Raw genomic sequence first — 23,528 nt, forward strand, 5'->3', positions numbered from 1 at the left:
ACTAGTATAAGTATCTCATCTAATAATCCGGATTGAAAGATTCTTTAGGTAGGCTACTTTTATCTCTATACACAGAATATTTCCCACAAAACGGACAAGAGCATATTAATGCTACAATTTCCTTGTAAGAAGAACAACAGAGGAGTTTCTTGCCGGTTCTTCTCCGTAAGACCCACTCTTTGGAACCCCGCAACGTTTCTTCGGTTTCTTAAGCACCTGTTACAGGTCTATCCTAACTAATATTATAAATGCGAAAGTGACTCTGTCTGTTACGCTTTCACGTCTCAACCATTGAACTGATTTTAATAATATTTTGTACAGAGATAGAGTTGAAATTGAGAAAAAACATAGGATAGATTAGGATAGATTTTATCCCGGACTTTTGAAGAGTTCACTTAGAAACGCGATATAACCGAACTCGATGCGGGCGAAGCCGCGGGCGGAAGCTAGTATGGAACCTTTGGATTTGAATAATGACCTACCTTTATCATGGTTGATGAAGTGATGGTTAGAATGGTATCTCTTCATGGTGTACAGATAAGTGCCGTCACGAGGCGAGCCATGGTGCACATAGTAGTGTATCATGTCATATGTCAGGTACCCTGTGAACAATTAAAAAAATATATAAATCTGCCTGCGTTCTCTGAAAAATCTTGAAGTGGGCTTTAATTTTTGTCTTTCTGGGTGCTATTTCCTCTTTTTTATATGGAGTGGGCTGAACAAGCGTTAGCATCAGAATTCTAGTGGCGCTTAGTTGTAGCGATTTACATAGAAGGACTGTCTATACGCCTTCAACACTTTAGCTAATTTTTAGGAATCCCTTAACTTTTTACTCGACTGGTGCCTTGTGTGTTTTCATTCTATTGGGTTTTCAGCTTCAGTCCAAGCAAGTTTACCTATAGCGCTAGGACCTTTGCTCAGAACACTCGTGTTCATCAGTAACTTTCGCGACAACCATTTCTGAATTAAATTCCATATACCTATGTGGAGTTATGTTCAAATTTAATCCGTTACATAAGAATTATCAGCTTATCAGTTAGACAAACAAACACAAGGTGACAGTACTGTGAGATATTAATATTTCCGCCTATCGTTCCTCGTGTCATGCATGTAATCTTGTTTTTATGGAAGGAGATAAGTGCTTAACCATTTTCATTGAAAAAACCTAATTTTTTCCCGGAGTTATCATGGTGCCTCGTTGTAGCCTATTTTCACCTTAAATACAACTACTTAAAACTCGTAGTTTTTGCCGAAATACGTTCAATCCTGGACAGAGGCCTCCCCCAAAGTTTGCCACTTTGCTCCAACAACTCCATCATGTCCTATTTAACCTTACAAATAACCCGAGAAGTACCTTAGTACGAATCTATTATTTCCTGACCAAGCACTTCACCCTTTGTTTAGAACGAATCTATCAAGTACTTTCACGAAGGAATCCTTTCTCAATAACTTATAGTAAATACCAGATATTACAAAAGTAACGGTCCACTTGAGGTGTGAATACCGCGTCCCTATTTTCGTCCACTATCACTTCGCTTCACCCAATATCCCGAGACGTTCTGACGTCCACAACAACGGTGTTGTAGGGTTGGCTACACCGTTTTGCACATCATAAGCACATTTGGCCCAAAAATCCCAAACAAAACAGGGGTAAAAAAATAATATTTTATTTGTTTCAGGAAAACTTGAAATAAAAATGTCCAAGATAACACCAAAAATACTATGTACCTAATCTTTCCTTTCACGTTAAAACTGATACCAAACATCCAAACACGTTTCAAGGCAGATTTATCAGGCAGACGCTCCTTGTAAAACTCTGGTACTCAGCTGCATCCAGTTAGACTGGAAGCCGGCGCCAACATAGTTGGGAAAAGGCGCGGACGGAAGATGATTTAAACTCTCAACCCTATATTGCTCAGTACACATAAAGCATCGTGCCCAACACAGTCTGACGTAGACACTGCCAGAGTCATACTCATCACCATTCATCTTGACCGGACCAGATTACATATAAATTACATTCTAATAATACCTGAATGGACGAGTATTTGCATAATGCTTCTGTTATTGTTTTGGTACTGCTGCACCGTGTTTTGTTTTCAGCTGACTGCGAGAAAGCGGGTTATGACTGTGGAAAACCTAAATGGTTTGATAGATTTTGTCGTGAGAGGTGCCCATAGATAGTAAAATTGGCAATTTGGCATAAATATGATGTTTACCCTTTCAAGGAAACAACTACTAGCTGGATTTTTAGGAAACTTGGCACTTAGGAAAATATACGGCACTTGGGAAATTTAGGAAAATATACGTTATCGTATAAGCTACTATTTGGGCCGAAAGTATTCCCCTCGGGACGCGTGTGAAACCGCGGGCAGGACCTAGTTAATTTACACATAGGACATACATAATGGTTATGCTTTTATGGTCATTTCAGAAAAAAGACGTGTTGGTTTTTGTGATGACGTAGAACTAATTCCTTTATGTAATTTAGGCTAGTCACAAAACTAACATTCACATAGATAAATACTTTTATCTTATCTTTATAATGTTTGTTCAGGATTTTGACAATTCATTTCTTGGACGCATAAGATGATGACATGTACAATTCATGTACCTACGTATTCAAAAACGTTTTAATTATCTTTTTGAGTAGGTACCTACTTGGTTCATAAACACTTCTTTCTTCAAACTTATTTAAAGAAACAAATAGGTTGATGACCTCTTATTTCAATTTTTTTCCAGAACCCAGGGTTTGCAGTAAGATAGGTACAAAACATCTTTGATTCGTGCTTCACCTAAAAAACCTATGGAGAAAACGAGCTTGCTTCTCAAAAGTTAGCAATTTTGCAACTTGCGCGCGTGCAATAATGTTTTGTTAATTGAACTGCAGCCAACTTCAGACAAGCAAAAATACTCGGAGAGAACTATAAGAACATACTTCTTCTTCATCTTCCTGTCCTGTTCCCAAGTCATTTGAAATCGGCTCAATATGTATGTATTTCTATTCCATTTCTCTCTGTCAGACGTCATACTAACATCCACTCTTCCACATTATGCTTCATATCCTCTCTCAGGCAATCAATCCATCGTTCTACCTCTGCCTCCCCATCCTTTGGCATTCATACTTAACACATTAACTATAGGAACATAATATAGTCTTTAAAGTATTCTCACCAATAAGTCCTCCAGTAAGATTCAAGAGAGGTACGGCCAGGAAGGGCTTCAGCATTGAGTAGATAATGACGGCCAGGAAAAACGCAGGCACAGGCGGGAACACCTGTCGGAGACCGTCGAATGGAACCTGTGGCCAAAGATATGTCTAATTAAACTAACTGCCCAATCAATCAATTCTTCTAGAGTGAAATATATCCAAAGGCTGTGAGGAAGAAATTACTTTTCTACAGTAATATAAAGATTTTTTTTGTGTGTAACCTACAGGCTCTGTCACTAATGGACCAATTTGAAAAAAATCTTTCACTGTTGGGAAGCTAGACTATCCCCGAGTAACATAGGCTATATTTTATCCGGGTATGGGCGGTAGTTCCCACGGGAAGCCCGTGCAACCGAGGGAAAACAGCTAGTTATCGATAACACCACCAATGATACCTTACTTATAATTCTTCTGCGTTGTTTAAATCATGATGAACATTTTAGAATATCTGTCTATCTATCCAGGTGCAATTAAGAGGTACTTATGATGAAATTAGGTGATTATTTATTGTTCTAGTCATCATCATCAATCAACTGATTCATAATTTTGATGTTAGGTAAATGCCTACATATTATCACCTTTTAATACCACAATAAAAATTGTCTTTCCAATCATCATAAATTGCACAACAGATAGGTGATTTTTGAATGATTATGCGTGAAATCTTATCTCTTAACTCGTATCTACTAATATCTAATAACTAAGTTATGGTTATAGGTATGATAAAATAAAATATATTATGATAAAGTCATTATTAAACTCCAGTCAGACGGAATTAAGTGTTTATTGCATCATAATATTTTTACACAATTTCTATTATGTTTTGCGCAATACCTATCTACTGATGGTTGGATATTGCGTACCTATATACTTTTTGCTCGAGGAAAATTCATGTAGGCTCACGGAAAAATATTTGAATCAATAATTTTGAATACCTATATAAATGATTTAGTAACATAGCGATAAAAAAAATCATTGTGATTGCGTCAACAGCACAGAAATCTTAATGATAACTAACAAACTTTTATTTAAGACCTGTGAATCACCCAAAGGTCTTCCTACCTTAGCCAAAACAAATGATGGCGCTTTTTTTCGTGGTTTGACCTGCGTACAATAGGAGCTACTTTTCGCACCCAGATAAAATATATTCAGGGATAAAGTAGCATTCTTTTTATGGGAAATCATCCCGCTGTGCGTTAGCAGCGTGAGGGAGTGTCAGACTCTTGACTAAAACCTATCGTGTTCCTTCTGAATCCCGTAGCCTCAATAAGCTTTGGCCGTGGTGGCCCACTGGGGTTATAAAACTCACCTTATGATGCATTCCATGTATAAGGAAATGGAACTTGATCAACGTGACGGAGGAGCCAGGGTTCAGGTGGAACACCCACCGATGCAGCGTGTACTCCAGTGCCGTCCAGATGAGAACGCCCAGCGCCACGTGATAAATGTACTGGCCGTTTGATAGAGGGGTCTGTGTGCAAGAATCTGCAAATGTTAATTTGTATTTAATACCAGGTTTTACTGGAAATAACAATGGAAGATGCTTTGGAGCAAAATTCTGATGCTTGCATTTAAAGAATCATTTTGGATTAGGTAAAAGCGTCTTCTTAATTACAGGTTTTTGTTTAGCTTTGTTTTTATCATCGCAAAGTTTCTCCTCATCGTCTCTTTAAAGTCAACTTACATAACTTCTCGTACAATAGATGCTCGAAATGTCAAAATTAAAAATGATAGAAGTGAAAATTTGATGATTGTGAGTTGTTGTCTGGAAGAGATCACTCTTAGCGATAAGACAACTCATTGCGACACCTACTTTAATTAGGTATCTGATAATAGCTCAATTCATATTCTTCTATTTACGTTAATGAAAAAATATCAGAGTAAAAAATTACCTCCACAAACAACCAGTTCTAAATACTGCGTGACTCCAAGGTACAATATGATGGGTACCCAGAACATGGGCACCAGGTACCAGGGTGTGTACGTGAGGCTCTCCAGCAAGGGACTGGCGAAGAGTCTACACTTTCTGTAGACGGCACTGTTCACCCACGTCTCGTAGTGAGGGGCGATGGCGTCCAGCTGGGATAGTAAGGGTTTTGACCAGTCTAGCCGAGCCTGGAACAAGGAAATGGACTTTAGTTAGGTGGTTTTAATAAGGGGGAATTTTTCAAAAGAGTTATCGCGGTCCTGGGTACATAACGGAACATCTACGGGTATTACATCGTAACAATCTGACATGATACATATGACAATATCCCACTAAAAAAATTTGCTGTCCGTCAGTTGCACAAAGCTCGTTAAATCTATTGCTGACACTTTATCTTGTTGATAAAGAAATGAGTCAGCAATAGATTTAAAGAAGCTTTAACTTTAATGGAGCTTTGTGCAACTGACGGTGTGACAAATAAAATAGAGACTACATTATTTCCAAATAGGGTAAAGAACGAGTGGTGGCATACTTCTACACACGGACGAATAAAATTTACTCGTCCGTGTATAAGATATCATCTAATCGGCTTGCCCACCTCTTAGTTATACTAGTAATTACCTATAATTGAGATTCAGATAAATATTGCTATCTGATGGTTCGGTCCATTTATTTCTAAAATAGGAAAACTATTAAGTCTATGTAGATCACAACTGGCCTTCAGCCCATTTGGTTTCGACGGCGTATCGCCGATAATTTGATGATTATTAACATCGGTAGGTATTTAGCGAGCAGGTAACTGTTTTACGTCACGTGGAAAATGAACTTTATGTAAGGTTTTCAGTAGGTAGGTATTTATTTGTGTTATCATAATATTTTACGTTCTGTTGTCCTCATCAAGTACGCATACAGAGGTGAGTGAGTCATAGGTACATTCTTTATCGCAAACAAGCTATTCCTGCGTCCAGGGAAAACTTCCCGTACCCGGATAAAATAAAGCCAGCATCACTCGAGAGTATGTAACCTAGTTAGTGTAGCTTCCCAACCGTGAATTATTTTTTCAAATAGCAGTTTCAAAGCCTTTAGAGAGTTAAGGTCTTCTTAGTATTCGGGTATTGAAGATGATACAAGGAGGGAAATTCTCTCTCTAGGCTAGTAGGCTAGCCTACAGAGAGAATTTTACCGATGGGAATTCTGTATTTTTAGGGTCAATTCCCACTGAAAGAGCAGCGGCCGGCAGCGGCCGGCAGCGGCCGGCAGCGGCCGGCAGCGGCCGTAATTGCAAGGGATTGAGCGCGAGCGCGGCGGGCCGCGCGGCGCCGCGCGGCGCCGCACCGCGCCGCGCTCTTACATTTTCCGTGCTCTTACGGCCGCTGCCGGCCGCTGCTCTTTCAGTGGGAATTGACCCTATGAATAATCACGATTCAAATTAGCCCTGGTATTAAGTGTACTTAGTCCATATATAATTTAGGTATATTTTTTATCAGTGTCCATTATGAATCATAAATCACATACTTTTGACATAGGTTAGGTATGCCTAAATCTACATTGTGTACCTACAATTAACTGAATAAAAAATGTATAACATTAGCCTTAACAATAGCCCTAAGTATATATAACTGCCGACGTAAACAAAATTAGGGACTTCCCCTCATGAACAAAACTTACTGTTATTTTGCTTACCGAGTTTGTTACCTTCTGAGTTAACCCAAACAAACCTATAGTAGTCTTAAGTATCAACTGTTCTTATTTCATGTTCTTATTATTTATTTGCATTCCACAATGTATAGAGTAGGTGCCTACGTATTACAAAATGGCTTAGCTAAAGTACAAAAGGGTATTTATTGCCAGCGCAACAAGTAACCTTTTTGTTTTCTTCGTAGTGTCAACAACAAGGGCTGTTGGTTATTATAAAGATAGCAGTTTATCAAAGATGTAGGCAGAACTTAAACCTCTATGTTACTTCTAAGTTCCTAAGTTGCAAAGTTTTACGTGTAGGTAACAGTCATACTGTTGAAATAATTTTGTACACTCCATATCTGGCAATATTTTTATGATTAAAAATTAATGTTAGATATTGTGACTTTTTACACTGGTAACATCTCTCTCTTCTTCTGACTTCCGCCTCAAACCTACACAACGTGTGATTGTTCTAATTATATTGTAAATCTAAACAATAAAAATATATTCTGCCCAAGTTTCATTTGTATTCAATCCATCCACTGCGCATCAGACTCTCCAAGAGGTTATGGGCCCAGAGCGTGAAGAATCAAGATCAACGTGAGTGATTTTTTCCTTGTTCTACTACAAGTATGACAATGGCGGCGGAGAATGGCCATGTGCCTCAGGCCAATCAATCTGCTATTACATTTGAGAAACTGGATGGAGTACAAAACTATAACACGTGGAAATTCCAAATGAAAATGGCACTTGTTTTGGAAGGCTTATGGAAATGTGTGGAGGGCACTGATACAGATTCCACTAAGGATCAGCGTGCTTTAGCCCGTATTTGCCTCGCTATTAAATCATGCTGCATTCAACACGTTAGATCGGCTAAAACATCGAAGGAGGCATGGGATGCCTTAAAATCTGTCTTCGAAGATAAAGGTCTATACAGACGTGTACTCTTATTACGTCAACTTCATCGAGCTGACTACACCCATTACAACTCGATGAACGAGTACATTGAAGGTGTAATGACCCTAGTACAACAGCTAGCCGACATTGGGCGTGTTATTGAAGACAAGGAGGTTGCTGAAATTCTTTTGAGTGGACTACCACAAGAGTATGACGTCCTAGTATCCAGCCTGGAATCTTTATCGTCGCTAGAAGCACTTACAAGTGAAATGGTGCGTGCAAGGCTCTTGCAGGAACATTTTCGCCGTACTAACAATGGAAATAACAATGAAAACAAAAATGATCTGGCATTTATGAGTACAAAACGCAACATAGTGTGCAGTTACTGTAAGAAAACTGGTCATATCAAGGCGAAGTGCTTCAAATTGAAACGCGAGAAAGCTGCCTCCAAACAGAAAACAGAGACAAGTACTCTGTTCGTCTCAGCCTCTGCTTTTGCTACATGTCTCAGCTCACATTATTGGATTGTGGACAGTGGATGTACATCGCATATGTGCAAGGATAAGGAACTGTTTTTAAATTTGGACTCTAACTTTACAACCTTAGTTACTGTAGCTAATAATGACCAACTGAAATGTTTGGGTATAGGAAATGTAACACTTAAATTTAAAAACAATACCAAAGTTATTGAGAATGTAATGTATGTTCCTGGTCTGTCCGCTAACTTATTATCTGTGAGTTGTTTAACTAAGAATAATCGCAAAGTCGTGTTTGACAATTCAATGTGTCATATTTATGATGTAGCAGGAAATTTATTAGCAAGTGCAACGTTTGCAAATGGAATTTATAGGTTAGAGTGCGTGCCAAAAGTCTTATGTTCGCAGGTCTCCTCCAATGTTCTGCAGTTAAATAAGGAGCAATGTTCTCATGTTCACGGTTCCCAAATGGAGTTGTGGCACAGGCGACTCGGCCACTTAAGCTTGTCAGGTATGTGTGCATTGCGTGATAATCTTGCTGTAGGAATTAATTTCCAGAGTGACTCCGGTCATTTGCAAGACTGTATCCCATGCATTGAGGGGAAGCAAACTGTAAAAACTTTCCCTAAAGGTCAGGCTAAACGAGCAGAACAATTGTTAGAGTTAATACACTCTGATGTTTGTGGGCCAATGTCGCAGAGCAGCTGGGGAGGAGCACGTTATCTGGTGACATTCACTGATGATTTTTCCAGAAAGACTTTTGGGTTTCTGATGAGACAGAAGAATGAGGTAATGAAATGTTTTATAAATTTTAAGAATTTAGTGGAGAAACAAACTGGTTTTTTGATTAAATGTTTGAGATCTGACAATGGGACAGAATATGTTAATAAAAATTTTGAAAATTATTTATCTCAACATGGTATTATACACCAAACTACTATACCTTATAGTCCGCAGCAGAACGGTGTTTCTGAGCGACTAAATAGAACCTTAATTGAGAAAGCTAGGTGCATGTTAGCTGAAGCTGGCCTAGACAAGCGCTATTGGGGTGAGGCTTTAATGACAGCCATATATCTTAAGAATAGATCGCCTACTGCTGCTTTGTCCGGCACAATTCCTGAACAAGTGTGGACAGGGTCCAAAGTTGACTTGAGCCACTTAAAGGTGTTCGGCTGCAAGGCTTTTTCTTTAATACCTGACTGTCATAGACAGAAATTTGATCCAAAATCAAAACAATATACTTTTGTTGGATATTGTCAGGATTCAAAAGGGTATAGGTTGGTTGATCCACTATTTCCTAAAAAGATAGTAAAATCTAGAAATGTACATTTCATTGAAACACTTGATAATAATATTTCTAAAATGAATGATAATAATATTATGTCAAATACAAATAATCTCGAGTTATTTGATTTGGAGACTAATAATTCCAATGATAATATGCCAAATGATAATTTCACAAGTGTAACTGATAATTTTTCTGATATTCCAGGTGATGCAGCCACCGTTGAGCCCTCTACTGGTTTTGAGGCACCCAGAAATGAGGCATCCGGTGACCAACCTGTATCTGAAATTGAACAAGTGGCAAGTTCTAAGGAAAGCTTGGGTCAGGGAGAGCAATGTTTCTCACCTCAAAGTCCTGATTTTGAGTACCAGTCGTGTAGTGATGTTGATGACAGCGAGTCTTCAGAGGAGTTGATTGCTCCACAGCCATCGGTGAGGAGAACCAGAGGTATTCCACCTAAGCGCTTTGAAGATTATGAGGTAGATTTTTCTTTATTATGCCAGTCTTATGTCCTAGATGAACCTCAGTGCTATGAGGATGCAATAGCTAGTCCACAGAAACATGAATGGTTAGAAGCCATGAAATGTGAGTATAATTCACTCATAAATAATGGTGTATGGACGCTAGTTGATAGGCCTTTAAATAAAAATGTGATAAAAACTAAATGGGTATATAAGGTAAAACAGGATACGTCAGGTAATTTTGATAAATTTAAGGCACGCTTAGTTGCACGAGGATTTACTCAAAGGCCTGGTGTTGACTATAACCAAACGTTTTCCCCTGTTGTCAGGCATTCGACTATGCGTATTTTGTTTAATCTTGCCAATGAGTTGGACATGGACATAGACCACATAGATGTCACAACAGCTTTTTTGAATGGTAAACTCAATGAAGAAATTTATATGGAACAGCCACAGGGTTTTAAAAATAATAATGATAATAAAGTTTGTTTATTGCAGAAAAGCATTTATGGCCTTAAACAGTCCAGTAGAGTATGGAATGAAACTGCTCATAACTTATTGACTAAACATGGCTATAAACAGACCAAATGTGAGCCATGTGTTTATACTAAGAAAACGAGTGACAAAAATTTGACAATTTTAGCCCTTTATGTTGACGATTTTTTTATTTTTAGTAATTGTTGTAAGGAAAAATCATGTATCATTGATATTTTAAGTAAAAACTTTAATATTAAGAATTTAGGACCAGTAAAGAATTGTCTGGGCATAAGTGTACACAGAGATAGAATAAAAGGTACAATATTGTTGAAACAATCTGAGTACATCAAGAAATTGCTATCTAAATTTGGAATGTTAGAGGCGAATAGTGTTTCTATACCAATGCAAATTAATGAGAAGTTTGAAAATTTTAATAATGATAACTCTGAATGTGATTTGAAATATCGAGAACTTGTTGGTAGTTTAATGTATTTAAATGTATGCACAAGACCTGATATTTCTTATTGTTGTAGTTTATTAAGTCAATTTAATAATAATTTCAATAAAAGTCATTGGTTGGCTGCCAAGAGGGTCCTTCGTTATCTTAAGGGTACAATTGATCATGGTTTGTTATTTTTGAAAAATAATAAGAATCTTGATCTGGAAGCTTTTGCAGATGCGGATTGGGCGAATGACCCAACTGACAGAAAGTCATTTTCTGGTTTTGTAATTAAATTGGGAGGAAATACTATTAATTGGGAAAGTAGAAAACAGCGTTGTGTGGCAATGTCAAGTACAGAGGCTGAATATATATCAATGAGTAATGCTTGTAAAGACGTAATGTTTGTAAGGAATTTTTTGTTCGAGTTAACTGGTAAATATTTTAAATGTGAATTAAGAAATGATAACCAGAGTGCCATTAAAATGTTAACAACTAAGGATTGTCATAAACGAACAAAACATATAGACGTAAGATACCATTTCATTAAAGATTTAATAAGTAAAAACTACATTAATGTGAATTATCTTCCCACTAATATGATGGTAGCGGACGTTTTAACAAAACCTTTATCAGCTTCCAAGCATAAGGATTTTATAGGTCAGATGAATGTAAAACAATTGTAATATGTTGATTATGTATTGTTTATCTGATATTGTTTATGGTAGCAGAGCAAAATGAATATGTAGTGTAAGGGGAAGTGTTGAAATAATTTTGTACACTCCATATCTGGCAATATTTTTATGATTAAAAATTAATGTTAGATATTGTGACTTTTTACACTGGTAACATCTCTCTCTTCTTCTGACTTCCGCCTCAAACCTACACAACGTGTGATTGTTCTAATTATATTGTAAATCTAAACAATAAAAATATATTCTGCCCAAGTTTCATTTGTATTCAATCCATCCACTGCGCATCAGACTCTCCAAGACATACTAGTACCTAGATAAAAGTACTGAGTTAGGTTAAGAAAGCTTCAGTAACAAAATTACCTAATCGCAAAGACAAGATGTAGCTTGAAGAAGTTTTCCTCAATATAAAAGTGTTAGGTAAGTGATTACTTAGTTAATTTTGTGTTTCTACATACATATAATGACGAACATGAATGATGACTCATAACATTACACTATAGAAACTAGAAAGATAACATTAATATTATTGACAAGAGGCTCATTAATAATTTATTCATAAGTACTTAACCAATGAATTGTAATCAAATTTGAGTTCAAATTTCCTAAAAGCCAAGTGGGAGTGCATGTTATCTATTCAGTCTTTCCACAAAACATATCTAAGTAATTATAAACAAACAAAAAACACATTAACAGTCACGCATGACTGACATATTGATAGATCATTAAAAGAAAACTAAATATTAATGTGGAAAAGCCGCTTTTCATGTTTCTCTATAAACGTTCCTAAAAACGCATAATAAGGATTTGTAATAAGGTAGTTTAATCTACAAATTAATTTCATAAGTACTCCCTCCACATTTGTTCTTGTAAGTTGCTTCCGTAAAAATTACGTAAGTAACCTCCCTAAGTTGTGAAAAGTTCGAAGAAATTACTATAAGCGACTCTTCGTAAGTTGCTTATTTTTAACATTTGCAAAATATCGTTAGTTGATTACTTAAGCTACCTGCGTAGGCAAGTGTAAGGCATGCCTGTGACAAATGAAGATTCAATAATTAATCCATTTGCTAAATTTAGTTAATGCAGTGAAAAACAAAAGGTAAGCAAGATTGTAATGAAACAAAACAAAATGCTTACTTAATTTGCTTATGGAAACCGAGAAATTGCGTCGCCATTTATAAATTAAAATCAGATTTGTGTCAAGGTCAACGCAGAATGAAATAAACTGTTGCTGGAAATGCTATCCTATCTTTTTAACTTTTCTAGAACGGAATCTATGCTCAAGTCTTTACTGATTTACTTACGTACCTATAGTGTTCTTCGAATTACAGATCAAATTAAAATACATGGACGAATAAATAAATAAATAATAATGTCGGCCCGGAACACCTTTTCACACACGGTCGGTTAGCCCCATGGTGAGTTATTAATTAACTTGTGTTATGGGTGCTAACACAACTGATAAACTACATATATACGAATAGGCTTGTAAAACGTAAAATACCGATTTCCTTCACATTTATGACCTATATTATTATGTAGTTAGTGTAACTACCTACATATGTAATAATCTGTGATAGGTATATAGCCTCTATTTGATTTGACCCATACTTAGGACATCTGTACCTATAGAAAATACTTCTGAAACAAATATTTACCTACCTAGGTAAAAAAAGCTAAGTTCAAGCATAATTTAGGTACTCAAATTTTAAAATATGCATACCTAAGCATCTGCCTAAGGATTTCAAGTTCTCGGAATTTAAATAAAAAAATAACTAAGTTAAGTGCGTTTTAAGCCTCTTATGTAGGGCTGCCATCCCGAATTTCAATAAACCCGGACAAAAATTAAAAAAACCCGGACATTTGGCGTAAATCGCATTTTTTCCCCAAACGAGTACGATTTTTTTTAAACAAAATAATACCTAATTTGTAATCCATTTACTATTAACATATACTTAAATTCATTGAGGTGCTTCCTTAAATGAAAAGTGTCCGGGTTTTCCCCGGACACTTCTTGAAACCCCGCCCGGACGGCCCCCGGACAGCCTCCAAACGAGGACAAATCCGGGGAAACCCGGACGGATGGCAGCCCTACTCTTATGACAAAATCTTATAGTCAAGGGCCTCTCTATCGCTTAAGGAGTTAATAACTCATTTTTGAAGTGTTACAAAACTTATCGTACCTATGTTTTTAAATGTTATTAACTAAACAATTCATAATAGATTAAAATTTTTGATATAAAGATGAAAAGTGAAAAACAGTCCCATATTTTTTGTACTCTAAATATAACGATTCAAATCCCATTACCATTAATTATCTATAAGTATACTAAAAAATAGTTTAAAACATTGTTTTTGTGGGTTCGAAACAGAATCGATTCCTTCACTATTTTCTAGCTGGACTATCACCGAGTAACAAAGGCTATATTTTTTCCGGGTACGGGAAGAAGTTCCCCCGGAACGCGGTTGAAACCGCTGACAACACCAAAAAAAAAAGCCCTCCTAAAATTCGGCCTGGGTCGGGCTATCTATCACGCAAGCCCCATGGTTATCGGCAACTGGCGAAACGGTACGATAACAGCTTGTATACAGGTGTCTGATAAAACGACGCGGTTCCCAAATAAACTATCACTCAACAGATAGTAAGTACTAATAAGGTACGAAGGTACGAATAAGGTACGTAAGGTACGAATAAGGTACATAGGTACTAATAAGGTACGTAAGTATTGACAAAATATAACGAGCGTGTCAGATTCTAAATTATTCAGCCATTTATGAGCTTTATCAAGAGTTGCAATAACTGAATAATTATTAAGAACAACGAATGTTTTAACAATCAGATTTTAGACACAATAATAGAGCTTAGGTGTGAAGATTGAGCCTATAAATATTAAATCTAGGACTAATGATTACGATGATGTATCTAGGCATTGGCGGGATAGTCTACTAATCTGATCTATTGGGGTACGGAAGCTTCCATTCATTCATCATTATCTGCATATTATCTGGAATGTAACAACGGAATGTAACAAAAAACGTATCAATTTGATGATGCATTTGTTAGTTATGTTAAACAATATTCTAAATTATTTAAAAAGGTTTGTAATATCGCAAAATCTAAATTCTTAAGCGATACAATTAAAAAGTCAAATAACAAAATTAAAACTACATGGAAAATAATAAATAACGAAACTGGTAAATCGGTCAGGCATGAAAAGAAGTTGGAGATCTTAATCGATAACAAACTTGTTAGTCATGCGGACGACGTAGCAAAAGCCTTTAACGAGTTCTTTGCCGATATACCCATAGCTACAACTCGCTCCTTAAATTCTTCTTCGACTGATGCTGAGAAGCTTTTGCGTAGTTGTGTACCCAAGTGTGACTTCTTATTCAAGTTTGAGCATGTAACGCCGCAAGACGTCATCAATGTCTTCAAAACTCTCAAGGCAAAAAACACCGGTGATTACTGGGGTATTTCCATTAAACTTTTAAGTCATATAATTGACATTGTTGCCCCTTATCTAGCTGTCACATTCAATAAATGCGTTGATGCTGGTGTATTTCCCGACCTCATGAAACAAAGTAAAGTCGTTCCCTTGTTTAAATCAGGAACCAAGTCGGATATTGGTAATTTTAGACCAATTTCAATTCTACCTGCGTTTAGTAAAATATTTGAAAAGTTAATACTCAAGCAGTTGCTCAGTTATTTTAATGTAAATTGCCTCCTCCATAGTGAACAATATGGCTTTACTCGAGGTCGTTCGACCACTGATGCTGGTGTTGCTCTTTTAAAACATATTTTTAATGCATGGGAAAACTCTCAAAACGCAATAGGAGTCTTTTGCGACCTCTCCAAAGCTTTTGATTGCGTTCAACATGACACACTTTTACGCAAGTTACGTTATTACGGCGTTCAAAACGGAGCTTTGAACGTCATAGAATCATATTTAAATAATAGATTGCAATGCGTAGACATCAACGGTGTCAAATCTTCAGGCCTACCAGTTCAATTAGGCGTGCCGCAGGGTTCTATTTTAGGTCCTTTCTTATTCTTAGTATATATAAATGATTTACCGTTCCATTTGAAAAATATATGTGATATAGTATTATTTGCAGACGATACATCTCTCATTTTCAAAGTTGATAGGAATAGAGAGCAATTTGATGAAGTGAATAGTGCACTCTCCTTAGTTACGCACTGGTTCACAACAAATAATTTAGTTCTTAATGCTAAAAAAACTAAATGTGTTAAGTTCACCTTGCCTAATGTGAAACACTTAGGACCTAATATTATCCTAAATAATGAAGTTCTTGAAACTGTGAAGTCAACAGTGTTTCTGGGAATAACAGTTGATGCAAAGCTACAGTGGGGCTCGCATATATCTAGCCTCGCGGGAAGGCTTAGTTCTGCTGCCTACGCCGTCAGAAAAGTAAGACAATTCACTGACGTAGACACAGCTCGACTAGTCTATTTTAGTTACTTTCATTGCGTTATGTCCTATGGTATTCTACTGTGGGGCAAAGCTGCAGATATCGAAAACATTTTCGTACTACAGAAACGAGCCGTTCGTGCAATATATCAGTTAGGTAGCAAGCATTCCTTAAGGGAGCTTTTCAAAGAAATAGGTATCCTTACTGTGGCATCTCAATTCATCCTTGCTAACATACTATATATTAGGCAGAATATTCATCTCTACACTAAGAAAAGTGATGTCCACAGTATCAACACTAGGAACAAGCATAAACTGTGCGTACCCATTCACAGGCTTCACAAGGTGCATGGAACATTTAAGGGGCTAGGTATACGATTTTATAATAAACTTCCTCAGTCGTTACTAGAATTGCCATTTGATAAATTTAAAGTCCAAGTCAAATCTATTCTGTCGAAGAAAGCCTACTATACTGTAAATGATTACATAAACGATAAGAGTAGTTGGTCCTCATGTTAAACACCGGACAGCTTCAAGAGTTATCATTGATAGTTGATGTGATTTACTTTTATTTTATACGTGACATTTTCCATTTTGTATGTATACAGACAGATTATCACCATCGTACTGTTTTCACGATGAGTTGTTTCGCAATTTTGTAAATGGTTTACTAGCGACTGTAAAACTATTAGTATTAACTGTTTTCTTGTTATGTGGTTGCAAGTCGTCATGCTCCCTTAGACGGTATTGCTTGCGGTAGCGTCGGTGGTCGGGTTGCCTCCCTCCCTCAAAAATGTGCGAGGGGGGCGATGGCTGATCCTCGCGTTATGCTCGTGAACGGGTGCTGCTTGTGGTACCAGGTCGTCTTGCTGACTACATATTTTCTTGACTCGTAATATAATGTGTATGACTTTTGATTTGAACAGTAGTCCTAGTTCACCGTTTTCACTGTTTATGTTGTAAATTTGTTTTTTTTTTTTTTTTATATATATTATATATATAAAAACACGTCGTGTTTCGCATGTCGCTGAGTACGCCCTAAAACTATACCTATTTTCACTGAATGGAGGCATTATGTTCTCTCTTTTTTTTTTCCGACATTTTTTTTTTTTGTAGCTGCTTGAGTAATAGGTATGGGAAAGGTGTGTACTAGCTAACATGATTACATGTTTACTTGTTTTTTTTTTTTTTATACAAATTTATGTGTATAATTTTGAGTGATATTTTTATTTATTTTTTTGTATACGGTTCTTCAAACCATACAGACAGAATTGTGTTGCTGGGGAGTTTGTTCCACCACTTCTTCTTCCCAGCAAAAACACATAGGAAGTGGTGTAGGGCGGGCGTTTTGGGGGCTGTCTTTTGTAGATTTGACGTTCAAAAAGTGCTGATTTTCAGCCTACTTTGAATAAATGACTTTTGATTTTGATTTTGATTTTGATTTTTGATACCTAATAAAAATAATCTAAAATCTTCTTTCAGCCTTAGTTAGATATAATTTTCTACCTATCTTTTTAGTTGTCAAAAGATAAATCATATAGGTAATTCAAGGATAAAGCCTAATGAATGACTGATCTTCGATGTGATTATTTTATCTACGTGAATGTGAATGTTATATCACATTTTTATTTGGTTTTGTACGCTGAAAAGAGTTGTGAGCATTCTGCTTATCATTGTTTATCAGTGGCGTACAGATTTGAATATCTAGATAGATAGATTTATTACGAGCTGTAGGTATATGAGTCATTGAACAGTTTTGGGGAAAACTCTACTTTTTCCTTGTGTGACGCAAAATATTGAAACTCGAATCACCTGTAAATAACATCACCTAACGTTCGGCCATTCAGAGAATGCGTTCCTGACACGTCGCGATTGAACTGACGACGTAACTTTGCAATGGCGTTGCAGTTACGATAAAAATATTTTTGCTGGTTGTTTACCGTTTTAACAATTGAGGAGCATTAAAACAACATTATTATATCAATAATCAATGAATGTAGTTACGTCGTCAGTTCAATCGCGACGTGTCAGGAACGCATTCTCTGAATGGCCGAACTATAATAGATTTTTGTGTAGGTAAAACTTTTTAAAATGGTGAATTTGTCAGTAGCCAGTTTGCCTTGTGCCACAAAAAAGCCACAGCTACAACTTAAGCGGGGAAAAAGAAAAGAAAATAAATACAAAAGTAGTTTAATTCGGATAGAGATAATTCCGAGAGCCATCGAGTTCAACGCTTGCTTTACTTTTTAACCCACTTCCCAATAAGGAGGTTTTCAAATCGGATATTTGTATTTTTAGGGTTTCGTACCCAAAGGGTAAAACGGGACCCTATTGTTTTCGCTCCTCTGTCCGTCCGTCCGTCTGTCACCAGGCTGTATCTCATGAACTGTGATAGTAAGAGAGCTGAAATTTTCACAGATGATGTATTTTTGTTGCCGCTATAACAACAAATACTGAAAACTAGAATTAAATAAATATTTAATGGGGTTATAATACAACGAACGTGATTTTTTTTGTCCGTTTTATAAATAATGGTATGGAACCCTTGGTGCGCGAGTCCGACTCGCACTTGGCCGTTTTTTTATGTTTCCCAACCGCTAGGTGCATCAGTCTAGAAGTCGGTGGCGAAATAAACGTAGCTGCATCTTCTAGACTCCAACTTTTAGACCGATGCACTTAACGTTTTTTGCTGCTTTTTATTGTATTCAGAAGTATTTTTTTACAGTTTTTATTTTATTTTGATATTCACACTAGCCTTCGCCCGAGTTCGGTTATATCGCGTTTCCAAGAGAACTCTTCAAAAGTCCGAGATAAAAAACTACCTATCCTATGTTCTTTCTCAGGGTCAACTCTATCTCTGTTCTAAATTTTTTTTTAATCAGTTCAGTGGTTTAGACGTGAAAGTGTAACAGACAGACAGACAGAATTACTTTCGTATTTATAATGTTAGTAGGTAATGACCTATGTGTGTTGTGTAGGTACTCCTACGCACGTAGCGTAGGTAGGAACTAGGAACATTGTTTTAGAACGTTTGAACTGCCCCATAGGATACATTTTGTTTTAGATCGATAACATTTAAAAACTATTAACAATATTGCTGCAAAACTAAGGAAACATGATACATAATCCTGATAGAGCCTAATTAGCCACATTTTAACTATTAGTTAGACTGTGTACCTACTTCCGTGTAATTAAGTACGAAAATAATATGTGATCAAACGAACTTCTTGAAGTGAAGTTCGATCAATATTATATGAGCGCTTCATTCGAAGATATGACAGAAATAACATGTAGTACCCTAATTCACTAGGTAACATTCGCACAATATTAAGAGTTTTTAAACGAATACTTGATGACGTTTTTTCCGGTTTAGCTTATCTTCAGGCCGCCATCTTATTCTTTCTCATTTTTTAGAGACTCTCGGTTGTAAGACTTTCCAAATATAGGGATGGGAGGGTGGGTAGTCATATCTTCGAATGAAGCGCTCATATAATATTGATCGAACTTCACTTCAAGAAGTTCGTTTGATCACATATTATATTTCCCGCTTCATTCTTCAGATATGACAGAAATAACATGTAGATGTTCAGAGAGGAAAGTTTTAAATTAAATAAAAGAGATTATTAATATAAATTTTTTATTCTTATTATATTTCTTCTTATAATCTCTTTAATTATAGATAGAGAAAAAAAAAAAAAAACTAAATTAACAACTTCTTGTTTTAAACTTATAATATTAATTTCTAGGAAATACATAAGTAATTCTTAAGTATCATAATGAGATCAATCAGCTTGTGATAAACACACAGATTTTGCGAATTCGCCTGTGTTTACAATTTCTCTGTTATAAAATTTTGCAAAACAGTTGGATGAGTTAGTCCAGCCAGCAGTTTTGCGTATCAATTCAATATTGACACCAGCAAGCCTGGCTGCAGAAGTTGATGCATGTCGCGTACTGTGTGCGCCGAAAACGCTGATGTCTACCCCACATTCTGACAGTACCTGCTTCACCCATCTACTAAGCGACTGTGTTGTGGCAGCTTTATGTGGCGCTTTGTGCGTTAAAAACAGGTTTTTTACGTTCTCAGGTCTTAAGTTTTTAGTCCTAGAAACATAGTCTGAGAGCGCTTGAGCCGGACAAATGGCGGCGTTTTCCCTAAAATATGGAAGATATAGAACAGGTTGATCTCTGCCCGGAGCAGAAGTTTTAATAATATCTGTTATATGTATTTTAATACCATTTTCTTGAAAATGAATGTTTTCTAGTTTTATAAGTGAAAACGTCTGCATTCTATGGGCTGTACAAATTGCTAGGAGAATAATTAACTTTTTGGTAATTTTTTCAAGCGACAATTCGTTATTTGGAATCCATTCTGATATGTGAGATAAGACTAACTGAGGATTCCAGGTGTTGCTATACTTAGCTTTAGTCGGCTTTAATTTGTATGCTCCCCTTAACAGACGTTTCACACAATCATTAGAACCTATATTATTTATTACTAGAGCGGATAGGGCAGAGCGATGTGAGTTTAAGGTACCATAACTGCAACCACTATTGAAGCATTTAGTAAGGAATGTTAACACGGCCTTTATAGGAGGTTCATAAACATTAATGTCATTAGAAATGCAATATTGCCACCAAAGCTTAAGCGAGGTATTGTATTGTTTAATGGTACTGTCAGAAAACGAGGCCAACATCAGTGTCGTTGTCTCTGGGCAGGCTCCTCTTTGGTTGTATGACTGCCGCAGAGCCTCGCGACACCCAGGGTAAGGTCCTTGTGTAAAGGATGGTGATCCCTGAAATGAGATTGTAACAAATTTTTATCTGAGTTTAAATATAGTACATCGGACACTATTAAACTCTGCAATAAAGGGAACCAGGCCTGTGAAGGCCAGTAGGGGAAAACAAATATACCGTTTGCTTTGTCGTCTATAATTTTTCTGAGACACTTTAAAATTAAAGAAAAAGGAGGGAAAGCGTAGAAGTTAAGCGATTGCCAGTTTAGCGTAAATGCATCTACATATGTAGCGTCTGGGTCTTGTTTCCAAGAAACAAACTCAAAACATTTTGCATTATCACGGGATGCAAACAGGTCAATATCAGGCAATCCGAAATTATGAACAATATCCTGAAATGCTCTGTTAGAAAGTGTCCATTCCGTATCTGGGTTAACTATTCTGGAGGCGGTATCAGCGCGGTTTTCTTTTGTATTAACGTACGATGCAAATATCCAGATGCCGCGAGTCTCACACCACTGCCAGATTGTCCTTGTAAGGTTGTTCAGATGAGGGTATTTAATACCTCCCATTCGGTTCAAATAGCTAATTGCGGTGGTATTGTCTACTCGGAGTAATATTGCACAGTTGGTTTTGTTTTTGGCAAAAGATTTAAGACCGAGGAAAGCGGCCATCAACTCCAAATAATTGATGTGGTGGTGCTTTTCCGAGTCTTTCCATTTTCCGAAAATGTTAGAATTTTCACAAACAGCGCCCCATCCTGTTCGAGACGCGTCACTATATATTTCTAGTTCAAAATGGGGCTGTCTTAAATAATTATAGGTGGTGTTGATATTCTCCGACCACCAATGAAGATCTTCTAATATTACTTTTGGCAAATTAATTTTATTTTCGTAATTGTTATGCTCAAGTAAGGCTAAGTACTTTTGACGTTCCAGTATTTTTGTATATAGCCACCCGTATTTAACGGCTGGACATGCAGATATTAAAATACCTATCAGTTGAGCATATTCACGTACGGAACATGACGGTAGTTTCGAAAAAAATTGGACCATCTGTGCAATTTTACTACGTTTGTCTGATGGGAGACTTAATGTAAGGTTTTTTGTGTCATAACAAAAGCCAAGGAATTTACAAGTTTTTTGAGGGGTCAAATTACTTTTTTCGTAATTAATAATGAAACCTAGGCAATTCAACACCTTTAACGTTTCCTTTACGTTATTGATGCATTGTTTATATGTGTCACCGATACATAAAATATCATCTAAATAAAAAACTGATTTATGACCGCGATATCTTAGATAAGTCATAACCTCCCTCATTATCTTTGTGAAAACACGCGGTGCCACACATAGGCCAAAAGGTAATGCACTGAACTCATAAGTAAGGACACTGGCAGTGTTGTCAGGCTGGAATTGAAACCTTAAATATTTACGGTGTGAGGGATGAATCGGTATTAAAAAATAAGCATCTTTTAAATCAATAGTAGCTAGGTAACCCCCTTGCGGGATTAACCTGCAAGCAGTCCGATAATCTTCCATTTTAAAATGTTCTATGTGTACAAATTTATTTAAGGGCTTCAAATTCAAAATAAATCGCATATCACCATTAGATTTCGGAGTGAGAAATATTCTTGAGATAAATTGATCAGATGAGAAATTAGACTCAGTTATTGCTCCTAGATCTTTAAGCTTGTTTATGGCTATTGACATATCACGTTTTTCTTTTAGGGAAAAAATGCTTTGAGGGACATTACACTGGTATACTTCAGATTTAAAAGGTATTTTATACCCGTTTTTAATCCAATCAAGTACAACTTTATTGCTTGTTACTTTCAACCAACAATTAAAAAAGTGGGTAAGCCTACCCGCATGAACCTGGGCTAGCGGTGACTTGGCGCCGGTGCACGTGATTTCTCGGAATTGGTTGCTCGTTGAGGTTGAGCCGGTGCTGAGTAGGGACGACGGGCGATCGACGTTAGTGCAGGTTTCTTGTAGGTTCCCCGCCCCCCCCTGTTCGCCGGCGGATACCGAGGGGGCGCTGCCCAGTTTCCCTGGTAAGACGCTGGGCGCGTAGTAGCCTGTGTAGCGGGTGGTTTAGGTTTTTGAACCGGTTTCTTAATTTGGAGACCCTGTTTTTCAATAGCCTTAGTCGCTTTAATTTTTTCCGAAAGTGACGAGCCAAATAGTGTTTCATCTCTTTCGGACTCGTTTATCACGTGCAAAAAAGATTTGTCTAAGCTGGGAGTAATAAGTTTTATGCGATTGTTAGTAATTTGGTTATGTGAGTCACATAATATGCGGCACCCATTACTGAGGTGTTTCATTGCTTGAACCTTATCGTCGGATTTTAAAAGAATATCGATAGCACGATTCACAGCGGTGATGCCTAAGCCGAGCTGTTGCTGCGAAGCGGTGATTGTTTTGTCGCGGTTGCGGACCATGTCTGGCACCGCGGCAGATATCTCAGCGTTAAGCTTTGGTGCTTGCAATAATTTGCAATTATCAGGAACTAAATAATCTTTTAAGATTTTATCTTTTTTGTCGGTTGGTATCCCTTTTTTCAACAAGGGGACCCATAACTTAGATAAATTTTCGTGAATACTTTCACCAAATTCCGGGGAGTCAGATGTTGATTCACCAAGGGCGGATAACAGATCTGGATCTAACTCGTCGACCGTAGTGACGTCATCCTGTCGACTTGAACCTGCCTGTTCACTGCTGGTTTCAGTTTCTATGATGGCCTCAGTCATTGCTTCCGGCATCTCTGACGATTCTAATGTAGGTTCTTGAACCTCTGCCTCTCGATCGTTGATCA

General features: G+C 37.0%; 1 protein-coding gene across 1 annotated transcript in view; it reads right to left on the reverse strand.

The window, feature by feature from the left end:
- The window catches only part of LOC124634212 (dihydroceramide fatty acyl 2-hydroxylase FAH2), a 29,664-nt gene that overhangs the window by 3,068 nt on the left and 3,068 nt on the right, over positions 1-23,528 (reverse strand). Inside the window, exons 2-5 of the mRNA XM_047169648.1 lie at positions 5,104-5,326; positions 4,521-4,696; positions 3,175-3,301; positions 483-602 (exon numbers count right to left, since the gene is read on the reverse strand). Coding sequence (XP_047025604.1) covers positions 483-602; positions 3,175-3,301; positions 4,521-4,696; positions 5,104-5,326 — 646 coding nt within the window. The remainder of the gene's footprint in view (positions 1-482; positions 603-3,174; positions 3,302-4,520; positions 4,697-5,103; positions 5,327-23,528) is intronic.

Source organism: Helicoverpa zea, chromosome 11 (assembly GCF_022581195.2).
Source record: "Helicoverpa zea isolate HzStark_Cry1AcR chromosome 11, ilHelZeax1.1, whole genome shotgun sequence".
NCBI classification, from domain to species: domain Eukaryota; kingdom Metazoa; phylum Arthropoda; class Insecta; order Lepidoptera; family Noctuidae; genus Helicoverpa; species Helicoverpa zea.